A 17,092-nucleotide genomic window follows, 5' to 3' on the forward strand; every position below is an offset into this window, starting at 1 on the left:
GGATTGTTGTGTTTTGTTATTTTTGAACCGTTATTTTGGACTTTTAAATGTCGTTTTTAACTGTTTATTGATTTCAGAGGGAAACTTCACGAACATCAAAACACGACTTATGTTTTCCAAATCCAATTTAACTAAAAATTTCGCTACAGAAAAATGTGTTTAATCGTGTTTTCCAAAATTGGACTTGACTGAGATTTTTCGTAGTGCAACCGTAGACATTTTCAAAGTATAATAAATCAATAGTTTCTTCGAATCTGTTAATGAAGATATGTTTTTTAGTAAACTGGATTTTTATGTAACTTTTATGTAACGACCATAACTTCTAGACTGGAATTGGTGTTACAAAATTACTTTTGACAAAAAAAAATAAATATACAAACCAAATATAACATAAACATATTACAAAAAAAAGTGAAAGAAAGCTATCACAAATCTCTTCTTAATATATAGAAATTAGAAATCATCAAAAAGACAAACACGTATTAATTTATAAGTTTTTATTAAGATTTTCTCACATGCAGGAAAAACCACCTTCAGTTGCAGTTCTAATCAGACCTGAAAAATAATAATATAGAAATTTGTTATTTAGTTAAGGATATATTTCTCAACGTTGAAAGAACTTTGTTAAGGAGTGAAGAAAGTCAATTTATTAGCTTGTTGAAACACCATTGATTCTCCTCACTAACCTTGCTTTCAGCAGAACAAATGTAACATAAACCCAATCCTTTGCATTATCCATGTAACGGTAATATGAATGCCTCTATGAACGCTTGAAGAACACAACACTGCAAAACCCCCAGAAACCCACAGCAAATCCAAGTCCCATGCCAGTGTAAAACCATTTCATGAACTCATCACAATCTTCTTCACTTCCTACTGCAGCTTTGCCAGGAGGTGGTTCCACCATTGAGCAATTTGGTGAAATAGGAGGACCACAAAGTCCTCTATTATGGGAAAATGACGAAGGATCAAAGCTCTGTAGTTGAGTGCTGGTTGGAATTTTTCCAGACAAGTCATTATAAGACAAGTTCAAGTTGCTTAGAAATGTTAATTCAAACAAGCTTGTCGGGATGTTTCCTGAAAACTTGTTTCTTGACAGGTCAAGCACCTCTAGTTGTCTTATATACCCAATCTTTTGAAGAATTTTTCCGTTAAAATGGTTTCTTGACAAGTTCAATACAACCAGTTCTTGAAGACTACTTAATTCTTTAGGAATCTCTCCTGTTAATTTGTTCCAAGAGAGATCAATGGCTAGTAGCAATCCAAGTTGTGGATAGCTTTGCTTTGTTCCCTTCCATGTAAGCAATACCTCACCAACATATCTATTGGAACCCACCATTGTTTGAAAAGTCAAATGGGGTGGGCACCGAAAGTAGAAAGTAATAGTGGTTGGCAAGTTGGGTTAAAAGTTGGCATGGGATAATTGCAATTTTGGTCCCTAATTGTATAGGGACATTGCAAGTTGATCCTTGAACCTCAACTATAAATAGGCCTAACCATTGCTTACTTTCTTCATCCCATAATTGCCATTCTCTACTTAAGGCATTATTCTCTCTCTCTATTTGTAAATTTCACTTGTAATTTTTGGAGTGAAATATATTTGGTAGTGCCCGAGGACGTAGGTAAAATTTGCTGAACCTCGTTAAAATTCTGGTGTTCTTTATTATTTGTTTTGCATATTTTGTGAATGTGATTGTAGTGATTTATTGTGCTATTAAATTACGATAGAGGGATATTCTGGCTAGGAAAGACTTGGTATTTAAGTGATCTTCGTGATCTACCTCTCTTTCCTGGGAATTGAACTTAATGTGATTTTTTTCAGTACAATAATTTTACTCTTTCACACGCTTCCGCGCAACAATTGGTACCAGAGCCAGGTTCGTACTTGGGGAATACGACCGTTTACGGTACTATTCATGTATACGGCACTATTTTACGTATACGGTACTATTCACGTATACGGCACTATTCACATATACGGTACTGTTCACGTATACAGTAGTTGGGATTGAGGAGAAAAATGGCAGCAGCATCGTCATCAGCAAGGACTACTGTGACAAATGTAAAATTTGAAGTAGAGAAATTTGACGGTACCAATAATTTTGGTATGTGGCAATGTGAGATCCTGGATGTCTTATGTCAGCAAGAGCTAGATATAGCCCTTGAAGAAAAACCTGACAAGATGGATGACAAGGAGTGGGCCAAGATCAATAGACAGGCGTGTGGTACAATCCGCCTATGTTTGGCCAAAGAGCAGAAGTACTCTGTCATAAGGGAGACATCAGCGAAGAAGTTATGGGATACACTGGAAGAAATGTTTCTAACGAAAAGTCTTGAAAATAGGCTTTATATGAAAAAGAAACTTTATCGATTCACGTGTGCACCCGGTATGTCGATGAATGACCATGTGAACTCATTCAATAAAATTTTAGCAGACTTGCTAAATTTGGATGAGAAATTTGAAGATGAAGACAAGGCATTATTGTTGTTGAATTCCCTTCCTGATGAATATGATCATCTTACCACCACATTGCTTCATGGGAAGGACACGATCACATTTGATGCAGTCTGTAGTGCGTTGTATAGATCTGAGACTCGAAAGAAAGATAAAAGAGATCACAGAGATACAACCGCAGAAGTCTTAACAGTAAGAGGTCGTTCACACAGCAGCAAATCTGGTAAAAGGGGAAAGTCCAAAGGGAGACCCGCCAAAGATGAATGTGCCTTTTGCCGTGAAAAAGGGCATTGGAAAAAGAATTGTCCTAAGCTACAAAAGGGCAAGGCTATTTCTAATGCATGTGTAGCAGAGCATGATGAGGAGTCAGACTTTAGCTTGGTTGGCATGGCAATGGCATGTCAAACGGATGAGTGGATTTTGGATTCAGGATATACTTACCATATGTGTCCTAATAAGGACTGGTTTTCTAGTCTTAAAGAGCTAGAAGGTGGAATTGTTCTTATGGGCAATGATAGTGCTTGTAAGACAATGGGAGTGGGTACAGTCCAATTGAAGAATCACGACGGCTCAATCCAAGTCTTGACAGATGTTCCCTACGTACCTAGCCTGAAGAAAAATCTCATCTCATTAGGTGCCCTAGAATCTAAAGGGCTCACAATCACTTTGAGAGATGGATTACTAAAAGTAGTAGCTGGGCAACTGACGGTGATGAAAGGCACAAGAAGAAATAGCTTGTATTTTTTAAATGGAAGTACAGTTATTGGATCAATATCAACAGTTTCTACAAAAGATGTAGATTCAGAGGCTACCAGATTATGGCATATGCGATTGGGACATGCTGGTGAAAAAGCTTTGCAGACATTGGTGAAGCAAGGCTTATTGAAAGGTGCAAATTCTTGCAAAATGGAATTCTGTGAACATTGTGTTCTGGGCAAGCAGAAGAGGGTAAAATTTGGTCAAGCAATTCACAATACGAAAGGAATTCTGGACTACGTTCACAGTGATGTGTGGGGACCTACCAAAGTAGCTTCTTTGGAAGGTATGCACTATTTTGTTACTTTTGTTGATGATTATTCAAGAAAAGTATGGGTGTATCTAATGAAAAGAAAAAGTAAAGTTTTGGATGCATTTCTGAAATGGAAGAAGATGGTGGAGACTCAGACTGGTCGAAAGGTCAAACGACTTTGATCAGATAATGGTACTGAGTACAAAAACGATCCATTTCTACAAGTATGCCAAGATGAGGGCATTGTGCGACACTTCACTGTTTGGGATACACCACAGCAAAATGGGGTGGCAGAACGAATGAATCGAACTATACTGGAGAAAGTTCGATGTATGTTGTCCAATGCTGGATTGGGCAAAGAATTTTGGGCTGAGGCAGTTACATATGCGTGCCATCTAATTAACCGTTTGCCATCAGCTGCAATAAATGGAAAAACTCCTATGGAGATGTGGACTGGTAAATCTGCTACTGATTATGATTCTTTGCATGTATTTGGTTCCACTGCATATTATCATATAAAAGAATCTAAGTTAGACCCAAGAGCAAAGAAAGCATTATTCTTGGGTATAACTGATGGAGTAAAAGGATATTGTCTCTGGTGTCCTGATACAAGGAATATTGTTTTCAGTAGAGATGTGACTTTTGATGAATCAACCATGTTAAAGTACAAGGATTCACAAAAGGATGACAAAACCAGTAGTACTTTGCAGCAGGTGGAGCTTGAAAAGGTTAACGATGATCCAGCTAATATTGAAGGGACAAATGATGAAGAGGTTCCTACCCAAGAACCTCTACAGCAACAAGATTCAATTGCATATAGAAGGCCAAGAAGAGAGATTCATAAGCCTGCTCGCTTTGATGATATAGTGGCCTATGCACTTCCAATTACAGATGATGATGTTCCTTCTACTTACACAGAAGTAATAAGTAACCCTGATGGTGTAAAGTGGAAGCAAGCAATGAATGAAGAAATGCAGTCTCTTCATAAAAATAAGACCTGGGAGTTGGTGACACTACCCAAGGGAAAGAAGGCAATTGGATGCAAATGGGTATATACAAAGAAGGAAGGATTTCCTGATAAAAATGAAATTTGATACAAGGCTAGATTAGTAGCAAAGGGTTATGCTCAGAAAGAAGGAATAGACTACAATGAAGTGTTTTCTCCAGTTGTGAAGCATTCGTCTATTCGGATTTTGCTAGCCTTGGTTGCGCAATATGATCTTGAACTAGTTCAGCTTGATGTGAAGACCGCGTTTTTACACGGTGATTTGGAAGAGGAAATCTATATGACTCAGCCAGATGGATTCAAGGTTGCTGGAAAAGAAAATTGGGTTTGCAAACTGACAAAGTCGCTTTATGGATTGAAGCAATCTCCGAGGCAGTGGTACAAGCGATTTGATCAGTTCATGAAAGGGCAAAGGTACACAAGAAATAAATTTGATCATTGCGTGTATTTTCAGAAGCTACAAGAAGGAACTTTCATATACTTGCTCTTATATGTTGATGATATGCTAATAGCATCTAAGAGCAAAGTTGAGATTGAAAGATTGAAGACTCAACTCAATCTCGAGTTTGAGATGAAAGATCTAGGAGAAGCTAAAAAGATTCTCGGCATGGAAATATGGAGAGATAGAGCTCATGATAGAGTTAGCTTGTCTCAGAAGCAGTATTTGAAAAAGGTACTACAGCAGTTTGGCATGAACGAGCAGACAAAACCTGTAAGTACCCCGTTGGCTTCTCATTTCAAGCTTTCTGCACAACTATCTCCTTCGACGAATACGGAACGAGAATACATGTTGCAAGTTCCGTATTCTAATGCAGTGGGTAGCTTGATGTATGCAATGGTGTGTACAAGACCCGACATTTCACAGGCAGTTAGTATAGTGAGTAGGTATATGCATAATCCTGGAAAAGGACATTGGCAAGCTGTGAAATGGATTCTACGGTATATTCAGAAGACCGTGGATGTTGGATTACTGTTCAAGCAGGATAATACACTTGGTAAAGGTGTTATTGGGTACGTTGATTCTGACTATGCCGGTGATTTGGACAAGCGAAGATCAACCACCGGTTATGTGTTTACACTTGCTGGAGGACCAATAAGTTGGAAGTCTACACTATAGTCTACAGTTGCATTGTCAACCACAGAAGCCGAGTACATGGCTGTAACAGAGGCTGTAAAGGAGGCTATTTGGTTACAAGGTATGGCTAAAACCTTAGGATTGGTTCAGGAGCATATTAACGTGTATTGTGATAGTCAAAGTGCTATTCATTTAGCAAAGAATCAAGTCTATCATGCACGTACAAAACATATCGACGTACGATTCCATTTTGTGCGGGAAATTATTGAAGAGGGGAAAATTTGTCTTCAGAAGATCAAGACTGCAGATAATCCCGCAGATATGATGACCAAGGTGGTAACAGTAACCAAGTTCGAACATTGTTTGAACTTGATTAATATCCTGCAAGTTTAACAGTTGAAGAAGGCACTATCAAGTATTGTTGTCAAAAGTAGAAAGAATTGTGTGAAGATAAGATTATCGTAATCAAATCTTCAAGGTGGAGATTATTGGAACCCACCATTGTTTGAAAAGTCAAATGGGGTGGGCACCGAAAGTAGAAAGTAATATTGGTTGGCAAGTTGGGTTAAAAGTTGTCATGGGATAATTGCAATTTTGGTCCCTGATTGTATAGGGACATTGCAAGTTGATTCTTGAACCTCAACTATAAATAGGCCTAACCATTGCTTACTTTCTTCATCCCATAATTGCCATTCTCTACTTAAGGCATTATTCTCTCTCTCTATTTGTAAATTTCACTTGTAATTTTTGGAGTGAAATATATTTGGTAGTGCCCGAGGACGTAGGCAAAATTTGCTGAACCTCGTTAAAATCCTGGTGTTCTTTATTATTTGTTTTGCATATTTTGTGAATGTGATTGTAGTGATTTATTGTGCTATTAAATTACGATAGAGGGATATTCTGGCTAGGAAAGACTTGGTATTTAAGTGATCTTCGTGATCTACCTCTCTTTCCTGGGAATTGAACTTAGTGTGATTTTTCAGTACAATAATTTTACTCTTTCACACGCTTCCGCGCAACAATATCTAACCTGAATGATCCATGAAGGCTCATCACCCACACCAGTATCTAAGATGGGATGCTCAATCCTTCGTTCTAAACTCACTTTTTTTGCCATGGAAGTGAAATTATTGAGGCATGGTGGTAAGGTACCAGGGATTTTATTTACCGAGAGGTCCAAGATTTGTAGATTTTTCAATCCACAAAGTTGATGGGGAATCCTTCCCCTGAACTGGTTCCCTTGAAGGCTAAGAAAAACCAACGATGAAAGCTTCTGACCGATCCACATAGGTATTTCTCCTGATAATTCATTATCACTCAAGTCGAGAAATTTTAACTTGGCACAATTCTGTAAAGATGAAGGTAATACTCCAGAGAATTTATTACCACGTAAACTTAGCTTTTCAAGAGAAACCAGAGATCCTAAGGAGCTTGGAAGTGAGCCTGAGAAACTATTATCACCCAAATTCAAAGCTGTTAAAGACCGGAAACTTTCAAAACAGTCAGGAACCACTCCAGAAAATAAATTATTTGAGAGATCAAGTAATGCCAAACCACCTTTATCGGTAATACTGCAAATTGGAGAGACTGAACCAGTAAACTTGTTTTTGGAAAGGTTAATGGCCCCCATCATGTAGTCTAAAGAAAAACGTGGTAATGGTCTTGAGAAATTATTAGAGCTTAGATCTAGAAGGCTTATGTGGATAGAGTTATTTGGAAAAGTACCACTGATCTGATTGAAAGACATGTTTATGTCCGAAAATACCAGAAATTTGTCCCAAAACCAGTAGGGAAGAGAATCCGAAATTCCTGAAGCAGAAATATCAAAGTAATCTATGGAAGAAATTTCAACGTCAGGGTTTAGGACGTCCATTTGAGTCTGAATCCAATTTGGGAAACGAGGCCCTAACTTGCAAGAGCAAAGCAATAGTTGACTCAGTTGGAAGGAAGGAATCCATTCGGAGTTGAATCTCAAAGTCAAAGAAGTGTAGGATAAATCCAACTTCCGTAAATAGGTGAAATTTGAGAAATGAGCTTCGGAAATCACATCACCATCAATAGAATTCCCTGGAAGCCGCAAGACTCGCAGGTTGGAAAGTTGTCCAATGCTTTTGCTTATGGATCCATTTAAAAGGTTGTACCCAAGATCTAGAACCCTCAAATCTGGTAGTTTTTCGACTTCATTCAACCCAGAATCGCCCCTACCTTGATTTTCTGCTAATATAAAAAGATTATCACTAAGATGAAGTTCTTGAATAGCCATCATTTTCCGAAAGCATCTAGAATTGGACCTTTCAAGTGGTTACTTGAGAGGTCAAGTGAAACAAGGTTGCTGCTAACATTAAACAACCATGGATATATGGCAGAAGAAGGGAGATTATTATCAGAGAGATCGAGATAGGTGAGAGATGTAGAAGAGTTGGCAAGGGAAAGTGATGAAGAAGATATGCTTGGAAGATCACAATCTATCAGATTTAGTTTTTGGAGCAAAGGAAGGTGGCTAATGACTTGACACCAATCATTGGCATTGCTCAGGTTAGTGGAACTGAGATCAACCTCTTTCAAACGAGAAAGATGGGAAAGCCACTCAAGTTTTCCAACATTGAAAACTCCATCGTTGCCACCCAATCTAAGAGTCTCCAACATTGAAAGATTTCCAAGTAGAGAAGGAATTAGACCTCTAAAATTAGCATTTGAGAGATCCAGTAATTTCAATTTTTTCAAAGAACCAAAAAACTCTGGGATGGGACTTCCATTAAAATCATTACTGTTGAAATTTAAAGAAGTCAAATGATGTAGTTTAAGCAGTGAAGGGCTAATTGTACCTGCTACAACCAGAGGTTGGTCGCTAAAATCGAGCATTTCAACGTATCCTGTAAAGTTGTTGCAATAGACGCCACGCCATAGACAGCACTCCTCACTTTTCCATGAAAAAAGGGAGTTCATGCCTGGTAAACTGATAGCTTGAAGGCTGTGCATAAATTCAAGTAGTGCTTTTCTCTCACTCTCTTTGCACAAGCTAGCATCGGTGCATTTCTCATGAAGAAGAAGACAAGATATTGCAAAAAAATAAAACAAGTTTATGAGACCTCATACTTGACATCGTAATCATGAAATATGAAGCAAGAGCAAATGAAATAGAGTTTTGATTGTTTTAATTCTGAATGCTAATAGCCGAGGAAAGCCCTCTTTATAAACACCCAACTTGAATGGTAATGGTACCAAATCAATTATGGGTGTTGAATTACTTTTGATCATTATCTCTAACTAAGGATTAGGCCTGTTTTGCTTTCATTCTTTCATTCTTTATAAACACCCAACTTGAATGGTAATGGTAGCAAATCAATTAATTTATAAAATATATTGTTATTGTTAGCACTAATGATCGATTAAGGATGTTGTGCTTTCAATTTTCTTCTTTAATTAATCACTTTATGACTCCAATGTGAATAATCTCTCAATAACGTGTGATAGGGTGAAATTTGTGAGTCCTACTATACCTTGAATTGATGACTTAGACTTGCTTTTTGTTTCAATTAATTTAATTTACCCACAATTTTCTTCTTCAGTTTCATACGAAGCAAACGAACAATGGGTCTTGAATTCTTCAATAATATGAATCAGAAATTACCTTGCAATTGCAATTGCAATTGATGTGTCCAATTACTTTTTGACTTAAGGCCTGTTTTGCTTTTTGTTCTAAATTCCACTTTAGCTTTACAATGTAAATTTTCAATTTTCCACACTAGACTTACTTTTTCTGTTAATAATTTAATTCCCCTCAACTTTTTCTTCAATTTCATACGAAGCAAGAAAAGCAATTGTCTGTAATTGACAATGTGAGCTGAATGTTATTGAACTATTGTAAAAAAAAAAACAAACCTAGAAGAAGCTAACATCATAATTATCATAAAAAATAATATTTTATTTTGTTATTTTGGATTCTACATGTCATTATCTAATATCATAAAAATGTTAGACTATATTAAAAGGTGATCTAATTTGGTTAAGATTTATTGGACTTTAATATGAGCCAACTATGTATACATACTTTAGTAACTAATTTCTAATTAATGATGGGCTGATTAGAAAGTAGGTTAATGTGCAAAAGTTATATATTAAGGTTATGGTTCTCAGATTACACATGTATAACTTTTCTAATATCTCATATTTAGAGAAGAGAGGGTCGCGTTCTTTGAATTACATGTGTGCTAATTTGGAAGATCAAAACCATAAGATCTGAAGATTTCAAAAAATCGATAGATTCAAGTAAGATTTCAAAAAATCGATAGATTTCAAAAAATCCATAAGAAAGGGTCGCGTTCTTTGAATTACACATCTAGTTTTGTTCTTGATTTATTCTTGATGATCTGACATGATAGATTTTGGTTTGTTAAGTTTTAAGTTAGATCTTGTTTTATGGTTCTAACAAGTGGCATCTAAGCCTCATCATGTTGAATCATGAACATAAACACATGCAATCGTACAAAACCAAGACTTATATATATATTTAAATTAAAACTTTTCAGTCAAGTCATTCAAGCTTGCACATCCACGAAATGCATCATCATGAACATATAACTTGATCAATATTAGCCAACATCAATGGCTTTATACAAAATAAATTATCAAATAGCATAGACCAACATTTTAGGCCAAATCATTTAAGAGACATAACAAAATAACCATGCCTTTTATACATGCCATAATTCAAAATATTGATTTCAAAATACCAAAAGAGTGTTGATAGTGTGGATGGATCTCCAACGATCTCCGTACCCCGAGCTAGCTTAGTGCCACTATAAGATAAGGGGAAAGAAAGGGGTAAGCATATAGCTTAGTAAGTGATGAATATGTAAATAATAAAAAAATTATTAATATGTTGTTATCAATCTTCACAATATGTTTTCAAAATAATACAATTATAATTGCACATAGTTCCAATATTTACTCAAGTTCATATCTAGCTGTCTACTCGAGTCATAGTCACTAAATTATTTATCTATTGAGTTAAAGAACTTTTGATTAGCTAAGTAACCTCTTTTTGTTTTGATGAAATTACTTTTGACAAAAAAGAAATGTACAAACCAAATATAAGATAAAGATAAAAGTATTACAAGAAAGTGAAAGAAAGGCATCACAATTCTCTTCTTAATAAATAGAAATTACAAATCATCAAAAAGACAAATATTTACTAATTTATAAACTTTTTTATTAAGATTTTCTCAGGTGCAGGAAATATCACCTTCAGTTGCAATTCTAATCAGACCAGACCTGAAAAACAATAATATGGAACTTTGTTATTTAGTTTAAGATATATTTCTCAATGTTGAAAGAACATTGTTAAGGAGTGAAGAAAGTTTATTTATTACCTTGTTGAAAGACCTTTGATTCTCCTCACTAACCTTGTTTTCAGCAAAACAAATGAAACATAAACCCAATCCTTTGCACTATCCAAGTAACGATAATATGAATGCCTTCATGACCGCTTGAAGAACACAACACTGTAAAACCCCCAGAAACCAACAACAAATCCAAGTCCCATGCCAGTGTAAAACCATTTCATGAACTGATCATCAGAATCTTCTTCACCTCCTACTGCAGGTTTGCCAGGAGGTGGTTCCACCATTGAGCAGTTCAGGTCATCGTTAATCAAGCTTTATGGATGGCCAATTACATACATAATTCTATTCCTAATGATGGTTCCAGCTCAAGCTCTGAAGTCATACAGGTGAAATGGGAACTGCCCCCTCTGGGATGGGTGAAACTCAACATTGATGGTTGTTAAGCATGGACTGCAATGCAACAGGTAACCATAAAGCTCACCAGCAGTAGTAGACCAGCTTTAGAATCGAACAGGAGCTGCTTGTTTCATTTTGTTTATTTTGATTTTTTTTGTAAAGCAATCAAGTTGACATGTAACTTGATTTCTAGAGTTAGTAAGATATGAAAATGATGGATGTAATAGCTGATTTATTTTCAACTTTTGACTTGTATTATTTTAGTTAGCAACTTGCCAAATTTGGGGGGAGTAGTTACATGTTTAGGTAACTGACTTGTTGCTTTTGTAACTCTTTTATATTTTGAAATGAAAATGAAAGTAGTAGGACTTTCTCATTCGGTTACCTTTTTTTTTTGGCCTATCAATTGTTTTGCTTGCTGTTTTATGAGCTTATGCTCTTTGTTGTTCATTGTTGCTACTGCCTTTTTTTAACAAATGGTAATCAGAGCCTTTTGTCTTTGAGGACCTCTGTTGCTTAAGTTTTTTATTTTAAAACAAACTTAAAAATCGTGTTTGTAAAACCAGTTTTAGCAACATGAGCTTTGCACCTCCTCAACCACCAGTTTTTGCTGGAGACAACTACCATATTTGGGTAGTTAAAATGAAGACTTTTCTCCAAGCACTTGATCTGTGGAGTGCAGTTGAGAATGATGTCGAGCCACCACCATTGAGAGCAAATCCAACCACTGCTCAGATCAGGCAGCATGGTGAGGAGCGAGCCAAGAAGCATAAGCCATGGCCTGCCTACAAAATAGAGTGTCTGATGTGATTTTTACTCACATCATGGCCTGTGATTCACCCAAACAAGCATGGGATAGGCTAAAAGAGGAGTTCATGGGATCAGACAAGACAAGGCAGCAACAAGTAATTAATCTTAGAAGGGAGTTTGAAAATTTGAAGATGAAGGAGTCAGAAACTATCAAGCAATATTCTGATAGGATTATGACTACTGTCAATAATATCAGACTCCTTGGAGAAGATTTCAGTGACAGCAGGGTTGTTGAGAAGGTTATTACCACCTTACCTGAAAGGTTTGTGTCAAAAATCTCCTCATTAGAGGACTCGAGGGATCTTACAACCATTTCTTTATTTGAGTTGGTTAACTCACTCTATGCACTTGAGCAGAGAAGAGCAAGTAGGCAGGAGGAGAGTTCTGAAGGTGCTTTTCAAGCAAAGGTCAAAGAAGGCTTTAGCTCAAGTCAGAAAGCTAAGAAGCCTTGGTTTGAAAAAAGGGAAAGATCAAAGAAAGATGCTGGTAGAAGGAGGTTTCCACCATGCATTCACTACAAGAAGACTAATCATTTGGAGAAGTATTGCTGGAACAGACCAGACATCCAATGCAAGAGTTGCAAGTAGTATGGTCACCATGAAAAGATTTGTAGAATTCAAGAAAATGCACAAACTCTGCCAGTACAAGCCAAGACTGCTGAGGATCTTCAAGCTCAGGAGGAGCATGTCTTCACTGCCTCATGTTCTGCAACCACAAGCAAATCCAAATGCAGTTGGCTTGTGGATAGTGTCTGCTCACATCACATGGCATCAGATGAGAGCCTATTTAAGGACCTTGACAAGAGTTATACTTCAAAGGTCAAGATAGGCAATGGGAATCTGATTGAAGCTAAAGGCAGAGGTGATGTTGTGATCAACACTGGTTCAGGTAACAAGGTTATTTCAGATGTGCTCTATGTACCTAAAATAGATCAAAATCTACTTAGTGTAGGTCAGCTGGTTAAGAAAGGCTACTCTCTAGTTTTCAAGAATGATTCTTGTGTTATTAATGATGTTCTTGGTAGAGAAGTTGTTTTAGCACCCATGGCAGATAGCTGTTTCATGCTGGATGTGAGCCAACTTGAGAGAAGAGCCTATACAAGTTCAGTTGACAATGCTGATCTGTGGCATAGAAGATTTGGCCATGTCAATTTCAGGTCACTCAATTTGCTGCACAAGATGAGTTTGATAGAGGACATGATTAAGGTTGATGCAAATGAGTCTGTTTGTGAAGTATGCTAGCTTGGTAAGTAGGCCAGGTTGCCTTTTCCAGTAAACCAAGCATGGAGGGCTCGAGAAAGACTTGATTTGGTGCACTCAGATGTCTGTGGACCAATGAAGATCCCTTCACTGAATGGCAGTAAGTATTTTATACTGTTTATTGATGACTTGACCAGATTTTGCTAGGTTTATTTCATGAAACAGAAGTAAGAAGTGTTTGAAGTTTTTGGAAAGTTCAAGGCATTGGCAGAAAATCAAACAGGCTGCAGGATTAAGGCCTTGAGGACAAACAATGGTTCTGAATACTTGTCTGAAAGATTTCAGAAGCTATGTGAGCAGGATGGGATTCATCATCAGTTAACCACAGTGTACACTCCTCAGCAAAATGGAGTGTGTAAGAGAAAGAACAGAACAGTGATGAACATGACCAGGTGTTTGTTGTTTCAAAGCAAGCTTTCAAGTATTTTTTGGGCTGAAGGTGTCAACACCTCAGTGTACCTACTCAATAGGCTGCCAACATATTCTGTGAAGGATAAAACTCCTTTTGAAGCATGGTATGATTTTAAACCAACTATTTCTCATTTAAAAGTGTTTGGTTGCATGTGTTTTGTACTTGTCCCTGCAGAAAGAAGAACCAAGCTTAAGAAAAGGTCAGTTCCAGGCATATTTGTTGGTTACAGTAGCAGCAAGAAGGGCTACAGAGTATTTGATCCCTCAACCAAGAAGGTTTTGGTAAGCAGAGATGTCAAAATCGATGAATGAAGGTTTTGGAGTCTAGATGGCTCTAACACAAGTCAATTTGAAGAAGAGCAAGTTGACAGCAATCTGGAATTGGCAGAAAGTGAAGTCAGTAATGCCAATGTTGATGATGCTCCTATGAGAGGGACCAGGTCTATTGCTGATATCTACCAGAGATGCAATGTAGCCATTGTTGAACCTTCAAGTTATGAAGAAGCTACTAGAAGTAAGAGTTGGAAGAAGGCCATGGAGGCTGAAATCGACATGATCCACAAGAATGACACTTGGGATATAGTGGACAGACCTGATCAGAAGAAAGTAATTGGTGTTAAGTGGGTTTACAAGGCTAAGTTCAATGCAGATGGCTCTCTAAAAAAGCACAAGGCAAGACTTGTGGTGAAAGGATATAGCCAACAATTTGGCATTGACTTTGAGGAAACATTTGCTCCAGTAGCAAGACTGGACACCATAAAGCTCCTGTTTGCTTTGGCTGCACAGAAACAGTGGAAGGTCCATCAACTTGATGTCAAGTCAGCTTTCCTGAATGGTTTTCTTAAAGAAGAAACTTATGTTGAACAGCCTGATGGATTTAAAGTCCAAGGAAAGGAGGACAAGGTTTACAAGCTGAAGAAGGCACTCTATGGACTAAAACAGGCTCCTCGAGCCTGGTATGACAGAATAGATGCTTATTTGTCTAGGCTCAATTTCGAGAAAAGTTTGAGTGAGCCAACTTTGTTTATAAAGAAGTCCAAAGACGAGACTTTGTTGATTGTCTCAATATATGTGGATGATCTATTAGTGACTGGAAGCAGGGTCGATTTGATTCAGGAGTTCAAGAAGAATATGCAAGACATGTTTGACATGACAGACTTGGGAATCATGACTTACTTCCTTGGTATGGAAGTAGACCAGTCTGATCAAGGCATTTTTATCAGCCAGCATGCATTTGCCTTGAAAATACTCACTAAGTTTCATATGGAAAACAACAAACCAGTGAGTACACCATTAGCTGTGGGAGAGAAACGAAGCAGCTTTGGAAATGAAGAAAAGGTAGATGAAAAGGAGTATAGAAGCCTAATTGGTTGTTTACTTTACTTGACAGCAACCAGACCTGACCTTATGCATTCAGTTAGTCTACTGTCTAGATTCATGCACAGCTGCAATACAACTCATTTGAAAGCAGCAAAGAGAATACTCAGGTATGTCAAAGGTACTTTGAAGTTTGGTGTAATGTTCAAGAAAGAAAGTGAGCTGAAATTAACTGGCTACTCAGATAGTAACTGGGGTGGATCTGTTGATGATATGAGAAGTACTTCAGGCTACTTCTTTACACTTGGTTCAGGAGTTTTTAGTTGGAGTTCAAAGAAGCAACAAACTGTTGCTCAGTCTACTGCTGAAGCTGAATACATAGCAGCAGCTACAACAGTGAATCAAGCCATTTGGCTTAGGAAGTTGCTATGTGATTTGAATGAAGAACAGCTTGAGCCTACTGAAATTATGGTGGATAACCAGTCAGCAGTTACCATCTCCAAAAATCCTATATTTCATGGCAAAATCAAACATTTTAAGCTCAAGTTTTACTTTGTTCGAGAAGTTGTTCAATCCAAAGAAGTGTGTCTTATACATTGCAGCTCACAAGATCAATTGGCTGATGTCGAAACCATTTTTTTGAAAACAAAAATTAGTTGTCGACTTTAAAAACAAAAATTGGAGTCGCCACCGATCCTTTATTGAGGTGTGATCGGCTCACCTTAAAAATGATTTTGGTCTGCGAAATTTGAGAAAACAGGTTCGGGAGTCAGTTACGCACGAGGAAGGGTTACCACCCTCGTAACGCCCAAAAACCGGTACCAAATTTGATTATTTTATGTCTTGATGTCGAAAATTTGAAAAGAGTTAAAATAAAAAATTTTAAAACTCGTGAATGAATTAAAATGATAAACGTTCTTATTTCAAAGAAATAAAACATCACACCCAGTGAGTTAGGGCACAATATTTTTAAATCTTCAAAATCAAGTTCGTCTTTGGTTTTAGAAATTCTTATTTCGTGAAGTCAAAATATCAGGACCAGTAAGTTAGGACCCGACATTTTAAACTCCCGAGAATAAGCTTTTATTTGAAAATGGCAAATTTATTGCAAAATAAATACTTGGTTTTCCAAATTCATCGAAAAATAACCACAATCTAGTAAGTTAGGACACGATCTTTCTCAAGAATCAAGAATGCCAAATATTTAAAATTTAAAAATCGATTTTAATGTTTTGACGAAACCAAAATATATTTTCTTTAAAAGTATGATAAAATGCTCGTGCATAATATGAAATTATTACCTTAACCTAAATTATACATACATATGTATTGCAAAGTGTTAATGCATATATATATAAAAAGAACATAATCATAAAATATATAAATTTTACATAAATAAAAATGTAAGCATAATATATAAAAATATATATAAAATATGGGTACGTATGTATATATAAAATATATAAAAAATATTTATAAAAGTTTTAAATAATATATGAATATATTATAAAAAACATGTATTAACCTATATAGATTATAAAATATGGAAAGCATATAGATATTATAAAATTTATATACGCATATATGTATATATATTTATATATATATAAAATAATAATAAAGTATATATAAAATTTATATGAATTTCAAAAATGTTTAAAATATAAATATATAAGTATTATCATACATACGCACATATAATGTAAGTATAATGAATATAATATAATAATAACTAATATAATAAAATTAATAATATAAAAAAACTAAAACAACAAATTAATGATTAAATTGGAAACAAACGAAAGTTTAAAGCCAAATTTAAAAATGGAAAACACAAAAAGGGACTGAATTAAAATGTGCACAACAGGAGGAGGATCGAAAGGGTAATTTATCCAAATCGCCCAAACACTGTGCGGCAACATGGACCCAATTGAAACAGTAATAAAATATTTTGCACAATTTTAAAGAAATAAAAAAATAATTTAAAAACACTGCAAAAACAGGGGGAC

At 36.2% G+C, this 17,092-nt stretch overlaps 2 protein-coding genes across 2 annotated transcripts; both read right to left on the reverse strand.

Moving 5' to 3' along the window:
* Positions 1–760: 760 nt before the first annotated feature.
* LOC107894144 (receptor-like protein EIX2) lies at positions 761–7,808 on the reverse strand. Its single transcript, XM_016819687.1, has 2 exons — positions 6,576–7,808; positions 761–1,291 (listed from the first exon to the last, which is right to left on the reverse strand). The coding sequence occupies exons 1-2, from the start codon at positions 7,806–7,808 to the stop codon at positions 761–763; spliced, it is 1,764 nt and encodes a 587-aa protein (XP_016675176.1).
* LOC107893374 (receptor-like protein EIX1) lies at positions 7,808–8,491 on the reverse strand. Its single transcript, XM_016818689.1, has one exon. It carries the CDS (start codon positions 8,489–8,491, stop codon positions 7,808–7,810), a length of 684 nt encoding a protein of 227 aa, XP_016674178.1.
* Positions 8,492–17,092: the final 8,601 nt, after the last annotated feature.

Source organism: Gossypium hirsutum, chromosome D05, assembly GCF_007990345.1.
Source record: "Gossypium hirsutum isolate 1008001.06 chromosome D05, Gossypium_hirsutum_v2.1, whole genome shotgun sequence".
In the NCBI taxonomy this organism is placed as follows: Eukaryota; Viridiplantae; Streptophyta; class Magnoliopsida; order Malvales; family Malvaceae; genus Gossypium; species Gossypium hirsutum.